Below are 26,614 nucleotides of genomic sequence, written 5' to 3'. Positions count from 1 at the left end.
TGTTACATCTGAGATATCTCTGCTAGATGTGCTAATAACTACCATATTGTTGCAGAAGCAGGAGAGAGTTTTGCAAGGTGGCAGTAGGTTGGAAGAGGGTATGAGAGCATCTTGATTTCAGCTCACCCAACCAACCTGCCCAGCACCCACTGGGCTTCCAGACAACATGGAAACACTTGCTGGGACCTTCCATAAACCTGCTCCACAGGGTCTCCCTAGTAGAGCATCCACTGATTTACTGGTCCCACTGGTATGGCAATCAACAGGGGCTCCCAGCTTCTCAATCCCCAGGCTCCCAACCACCTTCTAGCCACTAACATGGCCCAGCACTTGCAGGTATGTGGCTGATCCATAGGTCTCAACACCTGGTCTTGATCTGCCCAAGACTGAAAAATTTTCCTGGACAGGCCCCCAGATCCCAGCACTCAGCACCCAGGAAATCTAGGAAGATTAGTTCCTGATTAGTATGTCAAAAGGGTGGAGGCAGAGAGATATAATTTAGAGTCTGAATAAAAGACCAGGAACTGTGGGACCCACAAGTGAGGTAAAGGGCTAAGACCAGGGTCCTGTATCACATGAGTGGACCCCAAAGGAGAGTCCTTAGGTGAAGTCTTCCAGTGGGACAGACAATTGCTATATCCACCCTCCAGGATTCTGACCTCCAAGTCAAGTACTTCCAACTGTAGTAACTTTTACCATCCTGAGGGTGGAGTTACCAACAAACTCTGGAGAACCACACTTATCAGATGAGAAAGGAAATACAGAAATATTTATTTCCATTGGAAATAGTTGTTCAATCTTCCTTCAAGGATCCTTTCTCACCCCTAATTTTTTTTTTCATTGCCTGCTCTCAAATCCCCAACATTTATGAAATCAAGTAGTTTTCATATGTTGGGACTGGGATTTCAGTAGTGTATTATATTTTGGTTGTATATTCTTCTTTTTTTTCATGTTTCTCTTTCTTTTTTTTACTCACTCTACTTTCCTTTTATTTATCTGTTTCCTTGAAGTCTCTTTCTCTTTCCTCCTGCTAACAACCAACTTCCTTTGATTAGTCTTTCACACTTTCTGTGATCAAACACCTCTAAAATCTCACCTCCTACCTCATTAACATCACAACCTACACTCCTCTTCTGTTTTCTATCCAAAATTAGAAAATGTAGACCTTATTGCAAAACTAATATTTATGTTGTAAATGATAATTGAACACATCATCTTTGCTTATTGTAACACAACTGTTAACATTTTAGGAAGGGATATTTTGTTTAGGATTCCTACTATTTGCATTGAGTAATGTTAATATTGATATCTCTCTTAAAGGTCAAGTGTGGGAAACCTGCAGGTACACTTGAAATCTCTAGGATGGAAATTATAATAACTCAGATCTGTGCTGCATGAGGAAAAGACACATGAACAACATGAGAAAATAAAGGAAGAATACACCCCAAACAAATCAAGATGCTCTATTAATAGAATACATTGACTGCATTGTAGAAGAAATGTTAGAAATGTTTTTCAGAATGTATATAATTAAAATGAACTGTGAAATACAGGAGGATATATGAAAGCAAATTTAAGCAAAGGACCATTGCTTTAATAAACAGTTGAAAGATCAAATGCAGGAAACAAAAGATTATTTCAGTACAGAGATGGAGAGTCTAAAATAAAAAGAAGCAGAAATCCTTGCAATAAAGGAATAATTAAACCAAATTCAAATCTCAATGGAAAGCATCACAGATGAACTAGATTACTTGGAAGATGGAACCTCAGACAATGAAGACAAAATATTTCATCCTGAAAGTAAAGTTCACTACAAAGAGAAGATTGAAAGAAATCATGAACAGAACCTCCAAGAATTTTGAGATAATATGAAAAGCACAATTTTAAGATTTGGATTGAGAAAGACACAGAATTACAAACCAAATGAATGAAAAATCTGCTTAATGAAATAATGCAGAAAATTTTCCAAACCTGAAGAATGAAATGGAAAATCAATTACAAAAGGCTTACAGGACACCAAATGTATAAAATTACAACAGACCCACACTAAGGTATATTATAATAAAAATGTCTAACATACAAAATAAAAACAAAATTTTAAAGTCTGTGAGAGAAAACCATCAGTTTTCATATAGGGGGAATCGAATATGAACATCAGCAGATTTCTCAGTTCAGACACTAAAGACTTGGAGGTTGGAACAACATATTTCAAAGTCTAAAATAACATGGAAGCCAACCAAAAATCTTATACCCAGCAAAACTAACATTCAGATTTGATGATGAAATAAAATTCTTCCATGATAAACAAAAGTTAAGAGAATTTACAAATTGAAAGCATGGACTACTGAACATTCTAAGAAAACTATTCCATGAGGACAAAATGAAAAACAATAATGAAAGTCAGCAGAGGGAGAAAGTACACTAGAGAAAAAGTCAATCAAAGGGGAAACCAATCAAGTTAAAAAACAAAAAGAAACTCCGGTTAAGAGCTTTGCCTCATTCTTTACATTCACATGAATTTTCTCCAATATGAATTCTCTGGCAGTAAGAAAGTGTTGAGTTGAAAATCTTTGCATTTGTATGGTCTGTCATCACTATAAACCTTGTGATGTTTAATAAGGGTTGGACAATCCTTAAAGCCTTTGCAACACTCCTTGAATTCATCATTAAGAATCCTGTGGTGTTGAATAAGATGTGAGCTATGAATACAAGCTTTTCCACATTATTTGCATTTATATGGCTTCCCTGCAGTATGAAGAGTCTGGTGTTGAGTAAGAGTAGAGATGAATTTAAAATGTTTGCCTAATTCTTTACATTTGTATGGTCTCTCATCCCTATGAATCCTCTGGTGTCTAATAAGTCCTGAACTGTACTTAAAGCCTTTTCTACATTCCTTACATTCATATGGTCTCTCATCCCTATGAACCCTCCAGTGTAGACTAAGGTCTCTACTACACTTAAAGCCTTTGCCACACTTCTTACATTCATAAGGTCTGTCATCCCTATGAATCTTCTGGTGTTGAACAAGAACTCTTCTAAACTTAAAGCCTTTACCACATTCCTTACATTCATATGGTCTCTCATCCCTATGAATCCTCTGATGTTGAATAAGGGCTGTACTAAACTTAAAGCCTTTGCCACATTCCTTACATTCATATGGTCTCTCATCTATATGAATCCTCTGGTGTCGAGTCAATTGTGAAATATGAGTAAATACTTTCTCACATTCTGCACATTTGTAGGGCCTCACTCCAGTATGAATCTTGTGGTGTTGAATAAGAACTGCACTATACTTAAAGCATTTGACACACTCCTTACATTCATATGGTCTCTCATCACTATGAATTCTCTGGTGTCTAAAAAGGTTTGTACTATATTTAAAGGCTTTGCCACATTCCTTACATTCATATGGTCTCTCATCACTATGAATCCTCTGGTGCTTAAAAAAGTGTGAAAACTGAATAAATCCTTTCCCACATTCTGCACATTTGTAGGGCTTCTCAGAAGTATGAATCTTCTGGTGTTGAATAAGGAATGAGATTTATTTAAATTCTGTTTCACATTCATTACATTTGTATGGCCTCTCATTACTATGAATCCTGTGGTGTTTAATAAGTGCACTAATACTCATAAAGCATTTCCCACACTGCTTACATATATATGTTCTCTCAACCCTATGAATCTTCTGGTGTCGAATAAGGCCTCTATTATACTTAAAGCCTTTGTCACACTCCTTACATTCATAAGGTCTCTCATAACTATGAATACTCTGGTGTTCAGTGAAGTTTGAAAATTGTGTAAATGCTTTACCACATTCTGTACATTTGTAGGGCTTCTCTCCAGTATGAATCCTCTGGTGTTGAGTAAGGCTTGAGGCATATTTAAAATCTTTTTCACATTCTACAAACTTGTATGGTCTCTCATCACTATGAATCCTTTGGTGCTCAGTAAGTTTTAAGATGTAAATAAATGCTTCTCCACATTCTTTACAAGTATAGGGCTTCTCTCCAGCATGATTCTTCTTGTGTTTAGTAAGGACTGACCTTTGACTAAAATCTTTACCACAATCTTTACATCTATAGGGTTTATCACTACTGTGGAAAAGGGTTGAGAAATTCTTAAATGCTTTAACACATTTCTTCAATCTGTATGGCATTCTTCTCACATGAATGTTCTTGCACTGAATAATTCTTGTGATTTAAAATTCTTCCACCTTGTTGATATTTGCAATCTTTTCCTTGCATATGGATGCTTGGAATGATAAATTTTGAGCACTGATGAAATACTTGTTTGCATTTGTTGCCTTTGTAAAGCTTCTTTATAAAATGATCACAATGATATTTTCTAGGACTTAAAAAATATTAAATATTTGTGAGTTTTACTGCATTTCTTACATTTTTCACCAATACAAAGGCACTCATACTTATTTAGGGTACAGACCTGGATAAAAGGTCTTGAAAGTTTTATGATAAATGTAGGATTCTCACCAAATAGCTATATCTGATTCTATATCAAGTAATAATGTATAAGTACAGATCTTCCTACATTCATTAAAATGTTGTATTTTGACACAAGGAAGGACTGTTTGTTGAATGTAGAACAACAGATACTTCATAATGTTAAAAAAACTGATCAGACTTAGTAATTTATTTTATATTACTAAATCAATTATCTACAAAAATATTTGAGTAAAACTTTAAAGAAATTCTACAGTTTAAATGTTTATTGTTATGAACTGAAGCATGCAACAGATTTTTTCATATTTTCAAATTTCATTTCACAAGGTTATATTATCAAAAATTTAGTGCAGATAAATTTTCAAGACACTCAAAACCTTCCTCAAAACTCACTAGCAAAACTGAGGTTTCGCTGAGTCTTCATATGTTCTTGATATCAATTTGTGATCAAAATTGTATTATGCAGCTATCTCACACCTATTATATTCACCATGAGAATATTCCTGAATATTACTCTCCTCCACATATTTCCATTCTTTCTTTAAGCATATATCTTCAATGTCACAGTTTCCATACCTTCCATTTATCACCTGATGGAATGAACATTTTATTCCCAGCTGTGATGAAAATTCTTGGCTTTGATGAGAATACATAACTGAAAGGAAATCAAAGAAATAAATTATTTGATTTGCTACACTCTTGTGAATATACTTTGCAAAAAAAAGGAAGATATTTTCAATGTGAGGACATCAGAAAGGGAACAGCAAAGAAAATCCAAGATTATAATTAATCCATAGATTAAAAAACCAAAAAACCTAATCAATAAATGGGCAAGAAATCTTAATATGTTCTTCTCAAAAGAAGAAATAGGAAGGATCATCAAATATATAAAAACAAACCAATATCTCTAGCAATTAGAGAAATGCACAATAAAACTATACTGAGATTCCTCTACACTCCAGACAGAATGGGAATTAACAAGAATACATGAAACAACAAATGTTGGCACAGATGAGGGGAAAAGGGGATGTGCATACACTGCAGGACTAAAAATTTGAGCAAGCAGAATGGAGATTCCTCAAAAAGGAGGGATGAGCATTGGAGGCTGAGGCAGGAGGTTCATGAGTTCAAAACCAGTCTCAGCAATATACTGAGGCCCTTAGCAATGCAGTAAGATCCTGTCCCTAAGTAAAACATTAAGAGGGCTGGAGATGTGATTCAGTGGTTAAGCATCTCTGGGTTCAATACCTGGTAAAAACAAACTATGAATGAAACCACCATTTGACCCAGTTATGACATTCAACATATCCAAAGTGTTTTAAATGAGCATAGTGCAATGACACAGACACATTAATGTTTAAAACAGCACAATTCACAGTAGTTAAGGAATGAAACAAACCTAGAAGCACATCAACAAATAAATGAATAAAGAAATCATGGTATAAAGAGGGTAGGAATTGAAAAGACAGTAGAATCAATCTAACATAATTTATCTATGTACACATATGAAAATCCATAAGTGAATTTCACCAGCATGAACACCCAGAAGAATTGGACCTAATTAGAAGAACATATATTCCATGCTAGTAAAATTTTATCAAAATGGATGTGAATGTCATATATTACTAAGAACAAATACAAATAAAAATAAACTTCATAAACATGCACTAAAAAAAATGACTTGTGAGAACTTCCAAATCAATCTTATATTTTCCAAAACCTCAGATGAGCACAATAGAGAGTCATGTAGTAGAGGAAAATAAAATGTGTTACTTTGCTCAACATAGTCATTACCAAACCACATAAGGACATTGTGTAATAAGAAAAAACTATCAACCCCTTTATTCTCCCATAAGCAAACGGGAAGTGTGAAACAAACAACTATGACTTTTTTGACAACTTTATGCAAACTACTTTTTGTCTGCACAGAGAGCTGGAGATAAAAGGTAAATTTTGGATGACAGTGCCAAAGATGATTCATCATGGGTTTAAAAAACTACTGCTTAATAAGAAATATGTGCATTTACAGTGGGAGAAATGTACACACACATCTAGAGAAGGTACAGCAAAAAACTGGTTTGAGGGGCAACAAAAGCCTATCACAATTGATTTCAGTATGACTGGAACAAAGTCAAACCATAGAAATCAACAAAAAGGACTGATGTTTTAATGTTCATAGATTTTGTTATTTATTACCTTATTACATTAATAACTTTTTATATACTTTATATTCTATGGCACACAAATGACAATATATCAGTAATTAATACATGCATTATTTTATATAATTAGATTTATTTTTAGTAAACTTTACATACATCCTAGTAGTACTCATTAAAAACAATATAGTGTGGCTGCGCCTACTCCCTCTGCAACCTGCAGAGAGGTGCTGCTGCTATCACTGCTGCTTGTCTCGCAAATTCTTGCTGATATATTAGTGAATGCTTTGTTGAACTTGCTTAAGAATTGAGAGAAAATGCTGAGTGACCATTGGAGGGAAGGTCTCATCTTACAGCTGACCCATATTCCATCTGCATTAGAAAAAGCTCCTAGGTTTTATAAATGATTCTTCTCAAACTAATATGCCATTGCTACAAACCTGTATTGATGGAGATATTACCTATTGTAAGAGGCTTCTGAAAAGTGGCTTTGACTCAAATATCCATGACAGCAGAGGCAGGACAGGCCTTCACCTTGCAGCAGCCCGAGGGAATGTAGCCATCTGCCATCTGTTGTATAAAATGGCTGCTGATCTGCTGGCCACAGATTATCAAGCTCTTCACCTCTGTGGCCATGTGGATTCCATTCGATTCTTGGCTTCCAAGAATTGATACATGCAATCATGATGGTGCAACTCCTTTAGTACTGGCAAAGTGCACGGGAGTGAATAAAGATGTCATCCAACTGCTGGAATCTTTGGAAGAACAGGAGGTAAAAGGATTTCACAGAGGAACCCACTCAAAACTGGAGACCATGCAGATGGCTAAGAGCGAAAATACCACGGAAAGTCATTCTCTCCTTATCCCACCCTATAGCCAGGTGAAGGTATCCTGTCCAGCTTTCAAACCACTTGGCAGGAATTTGTAGAGGATCTAGGCTTCTGGAGGGTCCTGCTCCTGATCTTTGCCATTGCCTTGCTGTCTCTTGGCATTGCCTACTACGAGAGTGAAGTGTTGCCCTTCATGGAAAACCAGCCTGAATTGGTGCATTAAGGGAGCTCAAAGAGTTGAAGTCAATGGCTATTTCTTGGCTCCCAACATTGATTCCCAGTTTCTCAAAATGTTGCTTAGTGCAAGGCACTGAGGGCTGAACATTTTTCTTTAGGCACTTTCACTTATTGTAATCCTCTAGAAGAATAATGTGTTCATTTGAACTTCATACTGTAGTCAACTGTAGTGCATCCTAATGCTACCTCTGACTCAACCTGAATTCTTAATAAAATCTGCCCATAACCTTGCATGATAAAACACAGAAATGACTATAGAATAGAAGCTAAATGAAGAGAGTAGAAGTCATTAGGATAGAATCCTTACCCTGATCTGGGACCTCCTGAAGTATCCAAAAAGAAAAAGCCTTCCCTTTATGAATATTTTGGGTGGTGGATTTAGTTTTGTTTATTTTTGCAAGATCTCCTTTTTTCTTTTTATTTACTTTCTCTGGGGAGAGGACAAAACCTTTGAACTCCTGTATTGCAAATTAATATTGTTAGAATCTGTTTGGTTTATTTCAACATTTTGAAGTCTAATCACAAACCAAACAAAACTTTCAAAATGAGCTATATTTTCTTCAGAACAGATTGATTTAATTTTGCTTTAGAATGATTTTGATTTATTGCAAACTGCTTTGCTTGTTAGTATCTGTAAAAAATCAGCTTTGGGAGTGCACTTTGCTTACTTACTACTTTCCTTTTCTGTGTACTTTACAGCTGTTCTGTTCATTAAATATGCAGTCAGATAACTGTTTTTCTGCTGAAGAATTAGCAGGGCAAAATAACTCTAGTATTTAATGTCACCAGAATTCTGTAGTGCTATTACAGTGGAAACATGAGGTCTATAAGCTACCTGTGCATCACAGTTGTATCATAATTAATCAAAAGGGAGTCCTGTTTAGAAGCCCGTCAGTGTTGTCATTACAGTCCCATCCACATCAGTGACTCTTCGAAGGTATGAAGAGGTGGAGTACTCAGTCAACAGTCCTGAGTACTGTACTGTCATATGCTCTTTATTACTCATAACATTATGTACATTGAAATATGGCCCCCAAACTATATTGTGGCTTTCAGCAGTGCTTGAAGGACTCTTTTGTTAATGTTTGTATATGTATAAATCATTTCTCCTGTTAATACAAAATAATCTGAATGCTTAATAATTGTTCCAGTGAAGTCTGAAAGTTGTAGTGAAAAAATTAATGCTTTTATTTTCTTGAACAACAGCATCTAAGTTACTGCTGGCTGAATTGTTGCTAGAATTAGAAATCACAGAATAGAATTGGTACTTGTGATTCTGTTTGCTCCTTGATTTTCCTCCTTTGTATTTATCTATCTGGTATTGAAACTTTATTCTTTTGTGTGGATTTATCCTCCACTAAAAAGTGGTTTTAAAATTTCTGATTTACTGTTTTGTTTCATGATCATCTTGCAAAGTCTTGCTTTTAGGTTAGATATGAACCAAATTAATAATACTTTTTATAAATACAGCAAAAAAAAAAAAAACCTCAAATTCAAAGTGTATTCAGAATGAAAGCTTTATTTGTTTGTAATTCTAAACATACAAAACTGGTCAATATATGTAAATATATTACACTGATTTGAATATTAATGTTTCCTTTTAAGTGCTGATTTCTTTCTATTCTCTGCATTCAGTATTAAGTAAAACCACTAATAATGTATTTATAAATCTCTTAAAAAAAAAAGGAATACAATATATTAGCCAGACAGGTTGGCACATAACTTTAATCCCAGTGACTCAGGAGGCTGAGACAGAAGGAGTGCCTATTCAAGACCAACCTCAGCAATTTAGCAAGACACTAACTAAAAAACAAAAAGAAAAAGAGCTGATGGTATTGACCAGTGGTAAAGTCTACTGGGCTCAATTAAAAAATACAAAATAAAAAGAAAAATATAATAAACTACACCCACCATGCTGTACAGACACTTGACTTTTGCCCATTAAAATAAAAACTTGCAGGGCTGGGGATATAGCTCAGTTGGTAGAGTGCTTGCCTTGAAATCAAAGGCCCTGGGATCAATCACCAGCACAACAAAAAAATAAAATAAAATAAAAACTTTGATTGACATTACTCTAATATCTCCCAAATCACAGCGCCAAAATTCAACTTGCTCAGATTTCACATATGAGTCAAATGATGTAACAATTGACTTTTTCTTTTTTTTTTTTCTTTTTTTTTGCGGTACTGGGGATCGAACTCAGGGCCTTGTGCTTGGGAGACAAGCACTCTACCAGCTGAGCTATCTCCCCAGCCCAACAATTAACTTTTTACCTCATTTTTTCCCTCTTCCTTTCTTTTATTGGGGGAGTTTAATTGGGATTGAATACAAGGGCAGTTTCCACTGAGTTACTTCCCCAATCCCTATTACCTTTTTTTAAAATTATTCTTCTTAGATTTTATGGAGTGCAGAGGATAAAACCACAGATCACACATGGTAGGAAACTGCTCTAGCACTGAGCTTCGACCATAGTTCCCCCAGGCCTTTTCTAGATTGCTTACTTTTGAGACAGGAAATCACCAAAAATGTGCATTCATTCTGCCTCAGACTCCCACTTATCTGGAACTATAGGCACGTGTCTGTTTATATTACCTAGCATTTATTTCTTTAATAATTTCCAAACATTTTCAAAATAACTATAATCATTTACTCTAAGCTTGTTTTTAAGTAGAAAAATCTCAGTGGGAATAATAGCACACAAAGAAAAAACGAAAACATGGATCAATCAAAGCAACAATAGAAAAAAACTAGGAAAAGACAATATGAATGTGAAAGTTATGAATTTACTAAACAAGATGAAATAACCATTTTTGTGATATTCAATGTGCTAACCAAGAATTAAAGTAAATGAAAATTCAAACAACTCTATGATATCATTTTTTTCCAATTAGAATTGCTACTATCAAAAATATAAATAATAGGGCTGGGGGGACAGCTCAGTTGGTAGAGTGCTTGTCTTGCAAGCACAAGGCCATGGGTTCAATCCCCAGCTCTGTGCAAAAAAAGAAAATATATACATAATAATAGTAAATGGTGCCCTGGATTTGAGAAAAAACGCACATTTTACATTGCTAGTGGAGTTTTAAATTGCAATGGATCTACTTTTTGACCCAGTTATCCCACTCCTTGGTTTATACCCAAAGAATTTAAAATTAGCATAGTACAGTAGCACAGCTACATCAACATTTATAGCAGCTGTATTCCTGATAGCTAGATTATCAAACTTACCTAGATGACCTTCAATAGATGAATGAATAAAGAAACTAATGTATATAGAAAATGGAATATTATTTAGCCATAAAGAAGCATAACATTATGGCATTTGCAGATAAATGGATGGAATTGGAGAATATCATGCTAAGTGAAATAAGTCAATCCCAAAAACCAAAGGCTGAATATTTTCCCTGATAAGGGATGATGATATATATGGAGGTGGGGAGGTGGAGGGTGAGAGAAGAATTGAGAAACATTATATTATGTAGAAGGAAATGAGAGGGAGGGGTATGAAAAATGGTGGAATGAGACAGACATCACAACCCTATGTACAGATGACTACATGAATGGTATAAATCTACATTGTGCACAAACAGAAAGAAAAAGATATACCCTCATTTGTGTACGATGAATCCAAAGGCAGTCTGTAAAAATTCTGAAAAATTAATAAAAACTGAAAATATAAATTAAATAAAGAATTGAAGTAAATTAAATTGAAAGAAAAATGTTAGTAATAGAAATCAGCAGAAATTATGTACATAAATTATTTCTTAAAAAATAAGGTCACAGAAATTGAAAATGTGAGGAAGGAAAACTGTCAAACATTAAGAGGCACAAGCATTTCCAAGGACAAGAACAAAAACATTCAAAATAAAGCACATCTAATCAAAGTTTCAAAATTCACATTCAAATTTTGAGAGGATCAAAAGATAACAGATGTATCACTTACAAGGACATCTATACAATTATTAGTTGAATTTTTATGAAGACTTCCAGAAAAGAACTGGAATATATAATCCAATGAATAAAAAAAAGAAAAAAGAAAAAAAATTGACCACCATAAATACTGTATCCAAAACCACTATTTTTCAATAGCAAATTAAAAGAAAGCATATCAAGATACACAAACGCAAAAAATGTTTCTGACTTCTAGACCACTCCTACAAGAAATTCTATAATGAATCCTTTCAACTGAATGTGAAATAAATCTTCACAAAACAAATCATTTGAAATCTAAAAACTTTCTGGTAAAAGAATACACACAAATATGAATTCTATTACACTGTAATGATGATACATAACACAATTTTGCTATAGAATTTCAAAGACAAAGGTGAGGCTCTCATAAACCTGTTAACTAGTGTACAATATAAAATGGCTGTGAAATCAATAATGACTTTAAGAGGACATGCAAAGATGTTGATTTTTTATATGGTGTTTAAGTAAATTTAGTATCAATACATAATGTAGTGTAAAATTAAACTGTTTAATATAATCCCAATCTAATGGCATAATAACCATAAAATATATAAAGAGAATATGGACAGACTTCAAAGCTTGTCACAATAAAAATCTATGAAGTGAATATTAACACAAATAAAAAAGTAGGGAAAACAATTATAAGAACTACAGAAAGTAACGTACAAAGTAACAGTAATAAGTGCATTATTTTCAGTAATTTATCTAAGTATAAATAGATTATTATTAAACACCAATCAGAACACAAAACATGACTAAGAGGATTAAATCTCAAAATTCCTGTTTGGTCTCTACATGACATTTTATTTAAATTTAGGGTCAGTTTCAGTAAAAGTGAGATGATGAAAAAGACATTACATGCAAAGATGAAAAAAAGAAATCAGAGATGGCAATCAATATTATGTAAAACAATTAAGCAAAAAGTTATGTGAGATAAAGTTTTCTAAGGGAAAATATTTTGAAAAGAGACAAACTAGAGTATTATATAAAGATAGAAGACACCACTCTGTAAAACCTTAAAATACTACTAAATACATGTTTAACTCACATTATACTTCCAAATATAGAGAGGCTCTCTTGAAAGAATTGAAAGTAATAGTGACACAGTAATATCTGGAGACACCAATGCCCAATGACTGAAACAGAAAATAAAACCAGGCAGAAAGTTAAACAGGGACTAGAAGACTTCAAGGAGTAGTATAAATCAACTAGTTACAGACCCAACCTTCTCAAAAGCTCATGAAACATTCTGGATTGAACAGCTTAAAAGCAGAAAATACCTTAAGAAATGACAATATTTAAATGACTTTATACACATACTATAGGAAATTAGAAATCAAAAGGGGAATTGATGTGGGGGTGTGCTCAGCAAACTACAGTAACATAGCCACATCAATGTTAAAGCAGCTCAGTTTACAATAGCTTGATTATGGAACCAACCCAGATGCCCAACCACAGATGAATGGATAAAGAAACTCTAGTATATACTATTCAGCCATACAGAAGAATAATATTATGGCATTTGCAAATAAATGGATGAAATTGGAGAATATCATGCTAAGTGAAATAAGTCAAGCCCAAAAAACCAAAGGCCTAATATTTTCCCAGTAAGTGGAGAATGATATCTAATGGATTTGGGAAGTGGGGAATGAGAGAATAATGGGGGAACTTTAGAATATGTAGAAGGAAATGAGAGGGAGGGGAGTATGAAAAATGGTGGAGAGAGACAAACATCATTACCTATGTACATGTATGATGACATGAATGGTATGAATCTACATTGTGTACAACCATAGAAATGAAATTATGTACCCCATTTGTGTACAATGAAGCAAAATGCAGTATGTAAAAAACTAAAATTTAAAGAAAAATAATAATAAAATAAGGGAAGTGACATCCAAAACTCCAAAAATGTGTGCAATGCTGCACTATTAAACATGGGCTCATTCAAGAAATGAAAGATAAAATTAGATATTGTCTATACTACTCAAATGATCTAGAGAGTCCTGGTATAAGCTATCAAAATTCCAATATTTTTTTATTCAAACACAGAAAGACTGTTTAAAATTCTGTACAATTACAAGAGCTTATAAATGATTCAAAATTATTCAAAATAGAAATAAATTTGAGTAATGCTTTGTGATATAACAGGGAATAAAAAAGCTACAGTTCTCCATAGATTAATATGGAAATGGACTCAGAAAAGTAGCCATATTGAACACAACAGAGTAAATCCTCACTAATTTGTGTGATTGAAGATGTAGTTACATACTTGCAATCATTGAATCATTCAAGAGGGCCAACAGGGGTAGCAAAAAAAAAAAAAAATGTCCTTCCATATGCATGAATGAGGGCAATTTGGAAAAAAAAAACTATAAAATATTTTTCAACTTTACATAGATGAGAAACTGTGTACCATCTATCATAAAGATTCATCTTAAAGACATTATGCTTACTGAAATAACCATTCATCAAGAGTCAAATCTTGTGTGATTCTACTTATATGAGACATCTAAAGGAATAAAACCCTTTGAACAGAAGGAATGGTGTTTGTGATAGGAAACAAAGAAGCACTTGATTTTGGGGAAAATCCAACTTTGTTTTGGAAGATGTAAATTTCTAAGAAAAGTGTTGCAAAACAACTTGAATTAAAACTACTAAACAGCACTTGAAATATTGAAACAATAGGTTTAATTTTATGTGGTTTTATTGCATTTAAATTTAAAAAATACATAAAAGATAAACAGAAATGTAAAAATATTTGAAAGTCCTACTTTAAAATGCTAAAATCTTTATTTTGGACAAGGGAAGAGTTTTATCAATAAACATATGATACACATGCTAGTAATTCTGAATGGGAGAAAGAGTGAGGAAGAATTGCAAATTTTAAGCCAGTTTGAACACCTTAGCAAGAATCTACTTCAAAATAAAAATAAAATGGGGCTACAGATGTAACTAAGGATTAGAGCACCCCTGGGTACAAACCTCAGTATATGTACATATATCCACATGTTAATTAGATAAGTTCTACAAATACCTAGATGGAGAAAAGAAACAAGACACAATATGCAATCATAAACAAAACAGGAGCAATATTTATAAAACCATGTAAAACATGTAATTCTAAGGGAACAGGCACATAGTTCATGCATATTTCAACTTACATTGTTCAAAAATGTGAAGTAAAAGCAGTTTACTTTCAATCATAATGTATACATTACAAAAATAAACACATTATTCATTGATGGGAGGAAACCCATCTATGCCTCAGCAGGGAACCTATTCTAAACAATGAAACACACATTGGCATGAAAATGATAGAAAATTTAATCCTTAAAATCATCAATAACCATATTATTAGAAAAATCCTATTTACAATAATAATTTTCAGTCATAACTATGCACTCACAAAGAACTGGAATTGTAAGGATCATTCATTACATGGCAGAGAATATTAACAGAAAACCCACAGCAATAAAGAGCCCTGAGGAGAAAACTTAAATGAATAAATATTTAAATCATATTAGAGAAACTGTTTCAGGATACTAATATATTGCAATGATTTAACCTAGAGACAGTCACAAATGTAAACAGGTATTCTAGTGGCCTTCAAAATCAATAAAGTGATGTCAGATGATGCAGATCCTAATAGACAAAGGGGAGTTACAAAGGGTTGTTACTTTGAATATACCCAGGGATCACTAAGGGGAAGAAGAACCCTAACAGGATTTGAAATTATGATAAGCATACGGAAGGGTATGCCCTTTTATGACTGCAAGACAGATAAAACTAGGTTTCTGAAAATTCATTTCTATTGGATTAGAGCTTCTCAATTAACATATTTAAGTATGGTTTCCACCTTCACATTGGGACCTATCTTCAGTAATCTTTGGTTTTATACATATCTACCCACCTGTATAATGGCTGCTCTTATATTTTGGAGGTAAAGTATCCCCAAAAGCCCATGTGTGAGATGATGTGAAAAGGTTGGGGGTGAAGTGATGGGGTTATGAGAACTGGTCCCAATCAAAGAACTGATTTACCCAATCAGAGAACTGGTCCTTGGATAAAATTAACTGAGCTGTAGGTAGCTGTGGTCTGCTAGGTTTGATTGGAGGAGGTGGGTCATTGGAGGCACACCTCAAGGACGTCGCTGTAACTGGTCTCTGGAGTCTGTACCTCTCAGTTTTCTGATCATCATGTGAACCATGTTCCTCCAGCAAACCCTTTCAGCATAATGATCAGCCTCCTGTCAAGCCCCAAGAAATGGAGCTGGCTACTTATAGACAAGAACCTTTGAAACCATGAACCACAAATAAACTTTTCTTCCTTAAAATGATCTTGTCAGATCTTTTGGTCACAGCAGGAAAAAAAAAAAAAAACACTCGTTAAAACAACTAGTGTCTCTTGTCTCTTTAGATTCCATGGATCTCTCCTTTGGTCAATAAACGTGACTAGGAATGGCTTGGAGACAGTGAGGACTGTTTACTGGAAAGTGGAATGACTGCCGGGAATCCTCTTGTAATTACTGATGTTTATGTCCTACTACTGTGTTCATTAGAGTAAGACCAGATTCTGGAAATTTATTTCCCCAAGTATTGTTTCTTGACAGACCCATTAGAATATATAAAAAAAAAAAAAAAATTTCACTCTTCTAGTACTGAGCACAATTTCCAACTATCAACAGTAAAGAGAATGAATCAAAGATAAGGAAATACATTTAAGGGGTAGGTCACAATATATGATCCTGTTGAATTTCTTTGACAAATCTGAAGGGAGGGGTGTACATCATATCAAGAAAGAATGAGGTTAAACATAAAAAGAAATATAATTAATATTTTCCTGTCTATATCAACAATTTTCCAATATATTACCATGAAAGTAAGTATCTGAAACTCATTCATGCACAGTGGAAGCTACCAAGAGATACTCTACAAAGGAAGGACATTCAGTACTGATAGTGAATCAAGATTATGAAGGGAAGCTCACTCACCCAGAAAGACCAGGTTTCTGTAGTTCTCCAACATCACATCTCTGTATAATTTCTGCTGAGCTGGGTCCAGGCATTCCCATTCCTCTTGGGAGAAATCAATGGCCACATCCATGAATGTCAAGGGTCCCTGAAATAAGAATATGTGTATAAATGACACTTTGACCACATGATCATTCACAGAGATTTTAAGTTGACTCAATGAGAGTTGAGAACTGGTTCTGACAAAGATGAGGAACTTCAATGATTCAATATGATACTTTATAACACAGCATGCTTGTCTAATGTATTATGTAACTCTGAGGAAAGAGGAAGACAGTTCAAAAGATGTGTATATTCTACACATTTGTGAAATAAAATTTAAAATTAAAATAAACATAATATATTTGAGGACTACATTTTTATTTGATTAAACGAATTTTGTATATTTCTCAGATGAGACACTTATACTGAGTTAGATGATTGTTTCCCAAATTGTAATGAGCACAGACAAGGATTGGATGTGTTGCTAATGCATAGATAGATCAGTAGTCCTGGGATAGGAGCTGGGTTTCTGAGTATGTAGCAAGCTCTCTATTAATGCCAGTGGCACTGGTCTAAGAAAAACAAAGAGGTAGAACACTGAAGAAGAGTTCATTCATGAATCTGAATTCAAATATTTTCAGCAGTTTGTGCAATAGCAAATAGCAACAAGAATCCTTTTTGATCATTTCAAATATATACCTACTACTCCAATAATTTCTCATATCTTTTTTTTTTTTTTTTTTTTTTTTTTTTTTTTTTTTCCACTTCTTTTTTTTTTTTTTTTTTTTATTGTAAACAAACGGGATACATGTTGTTTCTCTGTTTGTACATGGCGTAAAGGCATACCATTTGTGTAATCATAAATTTACATAGAGCAATGTTGTTTGATTCATTCTGTTATTTTTTTCCCTTCCCCCCACCCCTCCCACCCCTCTTTACCCTCTATACAGTAGTTCCTTCCTCCATACTTGCCCCCCTCCCTAACCCTAACTCTAACCCTTCCCTCCCCCCCATTATGTGTCAACCTCCACTTATTAGCGATATCATTCGTCCTTTGGCTTTTTGAGATTGGCTTATCTCACTTAGCATGATATTCTCCAATTTCATCCATTTGCCTGCAAATGTCATAATTTTATCATTCTTTATGGCTGAGTAATATTCCATAGTATATATATACCACAGTTTCTTTATCCACTCATCAATTGAAGGGCATCTAGGTTGGTTCCACAGTCTGGCTATTGTGAATTGAGCAGCTATGAACATTGATGTGGCTGTATTTCTGTAGTATGCAGATTTTAAGTCCTTTGGGTATAGGCCAAGGAGTGGGATAGCTGGGTCAAATGGTGGTTCCATTCCAAGTTTTCTAAGGAATCTCCACACAGCTTTCCATAGTGGCTGCACTAATTTGCAGCCCCACCAGCAGTGTATGAGTGTACCTTTCTCCCCACATCCTCGCCAACACCTGTTGTTGCTCGTATTCTTGATAATCGCCATTCTAATTGGGGTGAGATGGAACCTTAGGGTGGTTTTGATTTGCATTTCTCTTATTACTAGAGATGTTGAACATTTTTCCATATGTTTGTTGATTGCTTGTAGATCTTCTTCTGTGAAGTGTCTATTCATTTCCTTAGCCCATTTGTTGACTGGACTGTTTGAATTCTTGGAGTAGAGTTTTTTGAGTTCTTTATAGATTCTGGAGATTAGTGCTCTATCTGAAGTATGATTGGCAAAGATATTCTCCCACTCTGTAGGCTCTTTCTTCGCATTGCTGATAGTTTCCTTTGCTGAGAGAAAGCTTTTTAGTTTGAATCTATCCCAGTGGTTGATTCTAGCTTTTATTTCTTGTGCTATGGGAGTCCTGTTAAGGAAGTCTGGTCCTAGACCAACAAGATGAAGATTTGGACCTACTTTTTCTTCTATAATCTGCAGGGTCTCTGGTCTGATTCCGAGGTCCTTAATCCATTTTGAGTTTAGTTTCGTGCATGGTGAGAGATATGGGTTTAGTTTCATTCTGTTGCATATGGATTTCCAATTCTCCCAGCACCATTTGTTGAAGAGGCTATCTTTTCTCCATTGCATATTTTTGGCCCCTTTGTCTAGTATGAGAAAATTGTATTTATTTGGGTTTGTGTCCGTGTCCTCTATTCTGTACCATTGATCTCCCTTTCTATTTTGGTACCAATACCATGCCGTTTTTGTTACTATTGCTTTGTAGTAGAGTTGAAGATCTGGTATTGCAATACCCCCTGTTTCACTCTTCCTGCTAAGGATTGCTTTAGCTATTCTGGGTTTCTTATTCTTCCAGATGAATTTCATAATTGCCTGCTCTATTTCTGTAAGGTACGTCATTGGGATTTTAATTGGAATTGCATTGAATTTGTATAGCACTTTAGGTAGTATGGCCATTTTGACAATATTAATTCTTCCTATCCAAGAACATGGAAGATCTTTCCATCTTCTAAGGTGTTCTTTAATTTCTTTCTTTAGTGTTGTATAGTTCTCATTGTAGAGGTCTTTCACCTCTTTTGTGAGATTGATTCCCAAGTATTTTATTTTTTTCGAGGCTATTGTGAATGGGGTAGTTTTCCTAATTTCTCTTTCTGAAGATTCATCACTTATGTATAAAAATGCGTTGGATTTATGGGCATTGATCTTGTAACCTGCTACTTTACTGAAATCACTTATGAGTTCTAAGAGTTTTCTGGTGGAATTTCCAGGTTCCTCTAAATATATAATCATGTCATCAGCGAACAGGGATAGTTTGAGTTCTTCTTTTCCAATTCGTATCCCTTTAATTTCTTTGGGTTGTCTAATTGCTCTGGCCAGAGTCTCAAGAACGATGTTGAATAGAAGTGGTGAAAGAGGGCATCCCTGCCTTGTTCCAGTTTTTAGGGGGAATGCTTTCAGTTTTTCACCATTTAGAATGATATTAGCCATGGGCTTAGCATAAATGGCCTTTACAATATTAAGGAATGTTCCCACTATCCCTATTTTTTCTAGTGTTTTGAGCATGAAGGGGTGCTGTATTTTATCAAATGCTTTTTCTGCATCTATTGAAATAATCATGTGATTCTTGACTTTAAGTCTATTAATATGGTGAATTACGTTTATTGATTTCCTGATGTTGAACCAACCTTGCATCCCTGGGATGAAACCCACTTGATCATGGTGCACTATCTTTTTAATATGTTTTTGTATGCGATTTGCTAAAATTTTGTTGAGAATTTTTGCGTCGATGTTCATTAAGGATATTGGTCTGAAATTTTCTTTCCTTGATGAGTCTCTGTCTGGTTTAGGTATCAGTGTGATATTGGCTTCATAGAATGAGTTTGGGAGGGTTCCCTCCTCTTCTATTTTATGGAATACTTTGAGAAGTATTGGAATGAGCTCTTCCTTAAAGGTTTTGTAGAACTCGGCTGAGAACCCATCTGGTCCCGGACTTTTCTTTGTTGGTAGGCTTTTGATGACTTCTTCTATTTCAGTACTTGAAATTGGTCTATTTAAATTGTTTATGTCCTCCTCATTCAGTTTAGGCAATTCATATGTCTCTAGAAACCTGTTGATGTCTTCGAAATTTTCTATTTTGTTGGAGTATAGATTTTCAAAAAAGCTTCTAATTATGTTTTGTATTTCCATCCTGTCTGTAGTGATATTTCCTTGTTCATTCCGAATTTTAGTGATTTGGGTTTTCTCTCGTCTTCTCTTTGTTAGTGTGGCTAAAGGATTATCAATTTTGTTTATTTTTTCGAAGAACCAACTATTTATTTTGTCAATTTTTTGTATTGTTTCTTTTGTTTCAATTTCATTGATTTCAGCTCTGAGTTTAACAATTTCCTGTCTTCTACTACTTTTGGTGCTGTTCTGTTCTTCTTTTTCTAAGGCTTTGAGCTGTAGTGTTAGGTTGTTTATTTGTTGAGTTTTACTTCTTTTATTAAATGCGCTCCATGAAATAAATTTCCCTCTAAGTACTGCTTTCATAGTGTCCCAGAGGTTTTGATATGATGTTTCTTTGTTCTCATTTACCTCTAAGAATTTTTTAATTTCCTTCCTAATATCTTCTGTTATCCATTCATCATATAATAGCATATTGTTTAGTCTCCAGATGTTGGAATAGTTTCTGTGTTTTACTCTTTCATTTATTTCTAACTTCAATCCATTATGATCTGATAGAATACATGCTAGTGTCTCTATCTTCTTGTATTTGCTAACATTAGCTTTGTGGCATAATATATGGTCTATTTTAGAGAAGGATCCATGTGCTGCTGAGAAGAAAGTGTATTCACTCTTGGTTGGATGGAATATTCTATAAATGTCCGTTAAGTCTAAATTATTGATTGTGTTGTTGAGATCTATGGTTTCTTTGCTCAATTTTTGTCTGGAAGATCTGTCCAGTGGTGAGAGCGGCGTGTTAAAATCACCTAGTATTATTGTGTTGTGGTCTATTTGGTTTCTGAAATTGAGAAGGATTTGTTTGACATACATAGATGAGCCACTGTTTGGGGCATAGATGTTTATGATTGTTATATCTTGCTGATTTATGCTTCCCTTAAGCAGTATGAAATGACCTTCTTTATCCCTTCTGACTAACTTTGGCTTGAAGTCCACATTATCGGAAATGAGGATGGATACTCCAGCTTTTTTGCTGAGTCCATGTGCATGGTATGTTTTTCCCCATCCTTTCACCTTTAATCTATGGGTATCTTTTTCTATGAGGTGAGTCTCTTGCAGGCAACATATTGTTGGATCTTTCTTTTTAATCCAGTCTGCCAGTCTATGTCTTTTGATTGATGAATTCAGGCCATTAACGTTCAGGGTTATTATAGAGAAATGATTTGGTTTCCCGGTCATTTGGTTCCTTTTTAAAATTTTGTTTATTTATTTGTTTGACACAACTTGTTTCCTCCTTTATTTGACAATTCCTTTAGGATAATTCCTCCCTTTGCTGATTTGCTTCTTTGTTTTTCATCTCTTCCTCATGGAATATTTTGTTGAGAATGTTCTGTAATGCTGGCTTTCTTTTTGTAAATTCTTTTAGCTTTTGTTTATCATGGAAGGATTTTATTTCATCGTCAAATTTGAAGGTAAGTTTTGCTGGGTATAAGATTCTTGGTTGGCATCCATTTTCTTTCAGGGCTTGAAAAATGTTGTTCCAGGACCTTCTAGCTTTTAGGGTCTGGATTGAAAAATCTGCTGATATGCGTATTGGTTTCCCCCTGAATGTAATTTGGTTCTTTTCTCTCACAGCCTTTAAAATTCTGTCTTTATTTTGTATGTTAGGTATTTTCATTATAATGTGCCTTGGTGTGGGTCTGTTGTAATTTTGTATATTTGGAGTCCTGTAAGCCTCTTGAACTTGATTTTCCATTTCATTCTTCAGATTTGGGAAATTTTCTGATATTATTTCATTGAATAGGTTGTTCATTCCTTTGGCTTGTTTCTCTAGGCCTTCCTCAATCCCAATAATTCTTAAATTTGGCCTTTTCATGATATCCCATAGTTCTTGTAGATTCTGTTCATGATTTCTTACCATCTTCTCTGTTTGTTCAGCTTTGTTTTCAAGGTTAAATATTTTGTCTTCAATGTCTGAGGTTCTGTCTTCCAGGTGTTCTATCCTATTGGATATGCTTTCTATGGAGTTCTTAATTTGGTTTATTGTTTCCTTCATGTCAAGGATTTCTGTTTGGTTTTTTTTTCAATATCTCTAACTCTTTATTGAAATGATCTTTTGCTTCCTGTATTTGCTCTTTTAACTGTCGATTGGTGCGATCAATCAATGCTTGCATTTGCTCTTTCATCTCATCATTCAATGCTTGCATTTGCTCTTTCATCTCCTCGTTTGCTTCTCTGATCATTTTAATTATGTACATTCTGAACTCCTTTTCTGTCATTTCTTCTGCCATGCTGTCATTGGGTTTTATTGATGTAACATCTGGATTTGTTTGCAGCATTTTCTTTCCTTGTTTTCTCATGTTGTTCAGATATCAGTGGACCGCTGAGATATTGCAGATTTCCTCTGTTGATTTACAATGACCCTGAAGATTTCTATATATATCCCCTCTTAGCCTTCAGTAGGCTGAAGTCTTGGAGGAGGTTGATAATGCGGTGCTCCACAAGGAAGCTGCCTCTCTAGGAGTGGTGGCCTTCAGGTGGGGTATATTCCCTGCTAGTGGGCAGAGGTGCCTCCACTTGTTGACCAATGGTCATCCAAAGGGGACCTAGGCTGTGGGCTGAGGCAAGGCCTGTTTGGGCCTGAGCCTCTGGTTTTACCGTCCTTGTGGGAAACCTCACCCAGCAGGAAAGACTCACCCGGTGGGGAGGTCTCGCTGGTCAGTTTCCTCCTAGAGGTTCCCCTCAATTTACAGCTACTGCCTGGGCTGGGCTGCCTTCCTCTGCAAAGTTTCCAGGGGCCCGGCCCTACCTCCTGGGCCTGGGAGCCTCACCCTTCGCAGATGAATCTCCTTAGGCTGCCCCTCCTCAGAGAATTTGCCCATAGGCCTGGAACCTTCGCTCCGCCCTAAGCCTGTCTCTGTGCGGCTCTTCCACCCAGAAGCCTCCTAGATCCTGGGACCCTGTTCTGCACCTAATCGCCTGGCTGCGTGGCCCCTCCTCTGAGCAGCCACCTGTGGCCCCGAACAATCGCTCTGAGTCCCAGAGACCCGCCACAGGCCTCTTCCTCCAGACAGCCGCCCAGTATGCCGGTGCGGTCACTAGGAGTCCAAGAAACTCACTTCGTGCCTCCTCCTCCCACCAACCACCCGTAGCCCGGGGCAATCAATCACTCCGAGTTGAAGTGACCCTGCCCGTTCCTCCTCCTTCTCCAGATAACCCCCCGGGTGTTCAGGAGCAGTCCCTCTGAGTGGCTCTGAATCCACGTGACCCGCTGCACGGGTCCTCTGGGCAACCGCCCGGAGCTCTGGTGTGGTCCCTCAAGACCAAGCGTCCCACCACGCTTCTCCTCCAGGCAGCCCCCCTGTGTTCAGGAGCTGTCACTTTAAGACCAAACAACTCACCACTCGCCTTCTCCTCTGAGCAGCCGCCTGGAGCGCCAATGCAGTCACTGCGAGTCCAAAGGACCCACCGCGCTCCTTCTCCTCCTTCTCCTACTCCTCCGGGCAGGCCCCGGGGTTCAGAAGTGGTCAGGGTCCAAACAGCTCGCCACGCAGCCCCTTCTCTGGCAACCGCCTGTAGTTCCCGTATAGTCACCCGAATCCAAGCGGCCGCTCCTCTTCCTCCTTGTCCTCAGGGCAGGCCCCGGGGTTCAGAAGCGTCGTTCTGATTCCAAACAGCTCGCCGCGCGGCTTCTCCTCTGGCAACCGCCTGCAGCTCTGGCGCAGTCTCTCCGAATCCAAGTGGCCACGCTCCTCTCCTCCTCCTCAGGGCAGGCCCCGGTGTCCTGAGTCCACACAGTTCTCCCCGCCACTCCTCCCCCGGGCAGCCGCCGGAGCCCCAGTGGCTGCTCCGAGTCCCAGCGCTGTGCCGAGTGGCTTCCTCTACGGCGCTATCCGAGTTCACTGCTCCAGCGGGGGGAGGGGCGTCTCGCCGGCAGTTCTACTTCACAAAGTTTCCTGCGTTCTGGGACCCCCGTCCCATCCGGGATGTCCCCCCAGGGGGTGAGAGTCACCCGGCTACTTTGAGTTGGTCCCAAGCATCTCAATATCTCCTCTCTTGAATCCTGAGTTCTGGAGCAACACGTAATGCAGCCACCCTCTAGGCCGCCATCTTGAAAACCCCCAATTTCTCATATCTTAATGCATATACCCAAAATGATCTATTGACGGTGGTGGTAATACTTTTCTTTTCTTTTTGGTTTTTTTTTTTTTTTTTTTTTTTTTTTTGGTAATCTTTGAGGACATGTTGTCAAACATCCAATGAATGCTTTCCTGGTTTTTCAAGTCTACCTGGCCTACAATTCATAAAAAGGAACATAAATGTCAAAATGAAGTATGAAATTAAAGAATTTTCAGAGCAGTTATTGATAGTTATTATAACTGAGAAGAGTAATGCAAACATATTAAGAGTGCCATAAAATCAAATTGATTAAATTTTCATATTAGGTCATATGCAAAAAGAGCAACTTTTTAATGCACTAAAACCACAGACAACATTTCATGTAAATGAAGTAAAAGCATTCACTTTCTAAAAATTATAATTCAACTTGGGATTGATGCTTTGTTTTCTTATGACATTACTGAGATATAACATTGAAGAACAGAATATAGTTAAAATTTCTGAGTCTTATTCTTTTTGATATTTTTCACTTATCATCTATGAACTACATTTTTTAATATTAATGTACTGAAAAATAGGCTTTTTTTAAACTGTTTCTTCTATTGAAAATGCAAGGAGATTAGAATGTGTATGTCTCTGAACTTGAGGTGGAATAAAATGAAGACATACAAAGCTATGGTTTCCTTCAAGCCTCCAATTACAAAGCCAATGTCTAATAAACAAAGCAAGTCACAAGTAAAGAGAAATTAAAAAACAAATTCTGTATAAAACAAGATGGTTTACATAGAATATTTAAAAACATTCTAAGGAGATACTTAATAAAGAGAAATCCATTATCATTAATGGGATTAATGGGATTAATGGGAAGAATCTGGCAGATAGATTTTGTATAAAGTATCAATGCATGCAAAAGGACAGCATCATGATTTTGATGAGTGGCCACAATGAAGCAAAATAAAATAAAAAGTAGAGCAAAATGTCAATCTTCTTCTGATAAAAGTTTTACTTGACATTTTATCTGTGCACGTGTTCCATGCTATAGAAGTGCTAAAGGGTAGTTGAATAGACACTTTAATATTCTAGAGCACGAGTCTCTTCTTTTCCTGGTTTTCTTTAGTATATAGACCATCTTTCTAATATGAACTATGAGAAAGCAATTCTAGTTTAATGGAAGGGATGCCAAAAGATTCAAGATTAATGTCATCATTCATTATGAGCTTGTAAAATTAAGGGGAAGATCAATGAATTGGACTCAAAGAATTTTGTCCCCAAAGGAGATGTAAGGGTCAAGTCTACATTGGTGGGAAAGATGAAGATGAACTCTCAGAACATGGGTTTCCAGCTGGAATCTGTTCCTTGCTCCCTATGTCAACTTTTTCTCCCAGTCATCTCAGACTGATTCTCAAGGTTAATATGGTGCACATCATGCTTGTCATAGTAAAAGAAGTGATGGGATGAACCCAGTGGCAGTGTTGGAAATCTTCCCATGTCAAACTTGGCCAGAGCTCCTCCAAGGCAGATGGACAGAGGAAAGAGCTGCTGGCACCAAGTGAGGGCTTGGAACAGGGTGCTGGGAAGTTCAGAGGAGCTAGAGGCCCAGGTGGCAGGACATGCCTGGAGGGCAAGAAACTCCTATGCCATGACAATCTGCAGTGCCCACACAAGGGACAGCAGTCCAAACTTCATCATGCCTGAGTCAGGGGAAGCACAAAGACAAGGACATGCCTAATCTGTCTCCCACGTGTGATTCACACAGACCCATTAAGCACATGGTGGGCAGTTTGGGAGAGTGTGGACAGGTTAGCCCAATTTTGTTCAGGACAGCATGACAGACAGGACCCATCTTGTTTCTGAGGTGAGCTGGTTCATCTCCATCCCTCAAAGGCTTTGACATGCACAGAGCTGCAGGACATCTTGCTGGTTGAGAAATCTTTGGAAATCATTTGAATCTTTTAGAAATCTTTGGAAATCTTCATCTGAGACTGGGCACTTGTGGCAGGGTGGGATGGCTTCCTTGAGAAAGCAGCTCAGAAGTGGATGGATGGGGATTTCCAGAGACTTCAGAGCCCATGCCTGGTCTGATAGGAACCATGATTCAATGCTCCAAATTTGGGATAATATGCTAAATGAGGTTGTTCCATCCTGACTCCTCTAGGCAGGGAATACAAAAAATAGGCCTTGCCAAGACTCATGTGGATGAAAAGGGACCAAGGAGGA

General features: G+C 36.4%; 1 protein-coding gene across 2 annotated transcripts in view; it reads right to left on the bottom strand.

The window, feature by feature from the left end:
• LOC306650413 (zinc finger protein 519-like) overlaps nucleotides 1-26,614 on the bottom strand; it is a 135,635-nt gene that overhangs the window by 94,968 nt on the left and 14,053 nt on the right. Inside the window, exons 3-5 of one of the 2 annotated variants that reach the window (XM_079122456.1) lie at nucleotides 16,649-16,775; nucleotides 5,034-5,112; nucleotides 3,644-4,344 (exon numbers count right to left, since the gene is read on the bottom strand). In XM_079122456.1, the coding sequence (XP_078978582.1) occupies nucleotides 4,128-4,344; nucleotides 5,034-5,112; nucleotides 16,649-16,775 (423 nt within the window). In that variant the 3' untranslated portion in view covers nucleotides 3,644-4,127. Of the gene's footprint in view, nucleotides 1-3,643; nucleotides 4,345-5,033; nucleotides 5,113-16,648; nucleotides 16,776-26,614 lie in introns of those variants that run through there. The other variant, XM_079122457.1, reaches the window with a different exon arrangement.

The sequence above is a fragment of the Sciurus vulgaris genome (genome assembly GCF_902686455.1).
Source record: "Sciurus vulgaris genome assembly, chromosome: 19".
NCBI classification, from domain to species: domain Eukaryota; kingdom Metazoa; phylum Chordata; class Mammalia; order Rodentia; family Sciuridae; genus Sciurus; species Sciurus vulgaris.
This window is presented reverse-complemented; position numbering and strand designations above follow the sequence as displayed.